Genomic DNA, 3,564 nt, shown 5'->3' with positions numbered 1-3,564 from the left:
CAGAAAGTTCATTGTGATCCATACACAACAATGTACATAGACTAAGGGTCATTCTTGCTGCAATACTGATTACTTATTATGGTCCAATAGTACCAATTAATGCTGTTTCTATACACTAAAGATTTCCATTATATTGCTCAACTGCATTGCGATTCAAGTCTATTGCTTTTGAACCTGAATCGAACTCTGTCAGCAACTTGGTGTTCAAATCAAATCTCTCCAATAATCCACACTTTCTCGATTGTTCATTACTTCTGTGCCCTTCTGATCTTTTACCTGATGATTGCTCAATAGAATTACCATCATAAATATTACTTCTACTCCTTTTGATTTTGCTACCTTCACTCTCTGATCCACTCTTTTCTGCCGGATGCATTTCCATCAGCGAGAGCACAACGGAATCCCTCTTCCTTGTACAGGGTTTGGAAACATTTTTCTTCTCGTTGTCATCAAAGTCAAGAATCGGACGAGTTTCTTCCTCTCTACCCGAGCTCTCAGCTGATGTCAAGGAACTCTCGAGTGAGCATCCGGTATGTGTTGGTAGTATATTCTTTGCATTCTTTAAAACTAAGCCTTCACTCTCTGTCAAAACGGATAATGAAGGACTTAGACATCCAGTGTCAACCATCGCGACTAATTGAGAAAGTTGAGCTTTTTCTTGTTCAACTTCAGTAGAGGAAAAACAATATCCAGACAGTTTTTCCTGTGCTTTCTTCAGGACTGATTGTAGATACTTTCCTTGTGCCTCAATTCTCAGCTGCAAATGCCTTTGTACCTGGAATATGAACAGACGATAAAATCCTGCTTAATCAGAATATGCGCTTTTCATTGACAATCAAGATTGCATAAACATAGAATTTAATTCGTTTGTTCTACCTCAATTTGTTCGTGAAGTTTCCTCCGCACCTCCATTTGCACTTGTAGAGCCTGAGCTACATGCAAATCTCTGATAAAGCACAACCTATATCAGTAAACATTCCTTCATCCTTTCTATTTTATCAAATAATCTAGGAAACCATATATAAAAACTATTACTCATTAATCTGGTTCTGTTCTCCGTCACAATTCCTTCTAGAGAAGTGACTCTTGTTATCTCTGTAGTCTGCATTGAATGACATTTTCATTAGTTCCAATCATGATGCAGCGTGATCCAAGGAATTCAAGCGAAAACCTTAAGAACACAAATTGAAAATTCATGAGAGAATGAAAGATAAAATCAAGAATTCCAAGATGTCCAAAAACAAAAACAAAAAAAAAGAAAGAATTATCCTTTTATTTATAAGGATTTAAATGAATAACTAGCCTAAAGGAACTAAAATTATAAAGAATTCGAAATAAATTAAATGACAAAAATAATACTAAAACTTAAGAAGCAATTTTCAGTTCGTCTTGTAGTTCCCTTTCCGAAAGGTATTACGGGCCCATATTTGAGCTCGAACGCCACATCCGCAATTTACTGTTTTTCCCTTTTTGGTATAACTGCTCAATCCACTCGACCATCTATTCCACATCACATCATATATATATTCATACTTATTCATGATATCACATAGACTACAAGAAAATGTTGCTTACTTTCTTGTTCATTATCCTCGTAGTAGGACTGCGATCGTTGATTCTTTCCAATCCTATATTTCTGCAGCGAAGAACATTTTCCTCGTCAAAAATCCTTCTAAAGAAAACGTGCAAGAAAACAAAGTGTTGTCATATGTAAACAAGAACCTTACCTGTAAATGACTCTTGAGGTGGTACAAAGTTAGTCCTTCAACGCTCATCACCCTCATTAAGGATTTCGGTGTAGCCTCTGCATTGAAGAATCACAACCAGATCAGAATACATATACATAGAGACTAAGCTTACACATATAAATTTGACTGAATCATAATTCTTTATACTCAACTATTTGCACCTCCAAGCTGATTAACTGCATCGACAAACCTTTCGTGCAGTTCTTGATTCCATTTCAATCTCGGTTTCGCATCACTGGATAACAAGAAGCTCGTATCTTTATCACGAACGTTTTGAAGAGCCATTTCTCGTTTTTTATGATAAGAATGAAGTATAAGAAAGGGTGTTTTTACTTCGTTTTAGGTATTTTTTTGGCTCAAATATGTGGCAGATGTTATTCTCTTTATAATTGGAGAAGTTGTTGGAGTATCCTGTGTTCTCACTCCTTATCAGGAAACACAAGTGGGGTTATGTTGGCGGAATATATGCCATGAGCTGTTGCCCTTTTCTTTTCTACCATTTCCCATTTCATAATCAAACTTTGCCCCAGTTCGAAAACCATTATTTCAAAATCTTTTACTATACAGATTTATTTTAACCACACATTCACATAATAAAATATTCTGCATGAAAATTCAAAACATTTTTCCACTTTTTAATCACACATCATCCTTTATTTAGCCCCCGTTTGGCCTCCATTAAAATATAATTCATTTTTCTTTCTCTTTTTATCCATCACACATTCTACAATAAAATAATATTATACGTAAATTCAAAACTATTTTTTCCTTTTTAACCACACATTTTTAAAATTACACTTTTGTAAAAATGGGTGACACTACACGTACATCAAGATGTCTATAACGATATTCATCCCCTCATATGGAGGGGACCCTCTTCGGATATTCCTCTAAAAATTATCATCTTAAACAATGGAGTCAAAAGTGGGCTTAAATTTCCCAGTTCCTTTTTTTTTTTTTTTTTAAATGTTCGCTCTCTTCTTTGACTTGAAGGGGTGGAGATAATCTTTCTTGCAGCAAAAATTTGAGGCTCAAAAAGGAAGAAAGAAGAAAAAAGTGTGGGGTTTGTTTTTATACATTCACAGAGATACATATATTATTATTATATATTACACTGCGTTTTTGTGATATTCCAGACTAGTTAGGCAGTCCCCACCATGTTGTATGATGGATGAAACTTTTCTAAAACTCTAGAGAGGCTTTAATGCAAAATTTTAATGATTGAAATGCTTTAATGAATATTTCTTTCCAGGTGAATGAAATGGATAACATAATTTATTTATTTTTTGGTTTTTCAAGCTGTCAAAGTAACTTGATTGAAATTAAGGGATCAAATCGTAATCTAATAAGTTCATAATTGTTATTGCTACGTCCATATGAATAACGATTGCTACAAATTGACATAGTCAAAAGTGTAATTTACTTGCGGCACGATTCATGCAATTGCATTGAAACCTTTCGTTCTTCCGTGTAGCAAAAGGTTCAAACTATTGACTATGTCTTGTGCTTAATGTAGAATAACTAGCCTACAATAATTATTCCTTTCCCATTGACTCATATTATTTTGACTACAAAGAAGATTTCACATTATATATATATATATATATGAAATGACATAGAAGAAATGACAAAAAGTCTATACCAATTCCTTTCGAGCTGAAGAAAATTTAAAAGGATTATTCCCCTTATAATTATGGATACCGTTGTGGCACCCCCAATGTACCCATAGCATAATCCTAAAATTGCTTAGATTTCTTTCGTAGAATATTTTATTTTTATTGATTTAAAATTTTAATTAAAGCAATATCCGAGTTCA

General features: G+C 33.9%; 1 protein-coding gene across 2 annotated transcripts; it reads right to left on the bottom strand.

The window, feature by feature from the left end:
- Positions 1–6: 6 nt before the first annotated feature.
- On the bottom strand, positions 7–2,145 carry LOC111373941 (myb family transcription factor PHL8-like). Of its 2 annotated transcripts, none has more exons than XM_022996544.1 (6): positions 1,901–2,145; positions 1,728–1,804; positions 1,576–1,636; positions 1,036–1,102; positions 877–961; positions 7–775 (listed from the first exon to the last, which is right to left on the bottom strand). In XM_022996544.1, the coding sequence occupies exons 1-6, from the start codon at positions 2,031–2,033 to the stop codon at positions 116–118; spliced, it is 1,083 nt and encodes a 360-aa protein (XP_022852312.1). In that variant the 5' UTR covers positions 2,034–2,145; the 3' UTR covers positions 7–115. The 2 variants fall into 2 exon arrangements, with proteins under 2 accessions (XP_022852312.1, XP_022852313.1); XM_022996545.1 differs by having other exon boundaries at positions 877–946; positions 1,901–2,143.
- Positions 2,146–3,564: the final 1,419 nt, after the last annotated feature.

The sequence above is a fragment of the Olea europaea genome, unplaced genomic scaffold (genome assembly GCF_002742605.1).
Source record: "Olea europaea var. sylvestris unplaced genomic scaffold, O_europaea_v1 scaffold11829, whole genome shotgun sequence".
Classification (NCBI taxonomy): Eukaryota; Viridiplantae; Streptophyta; class Magnoliopsida; order Lamiales; family Oleaceae; genus Olea; species Olea europaea.
This window is presented reverse-complemented; position numbering and strand designations above follow the sequence as displayed.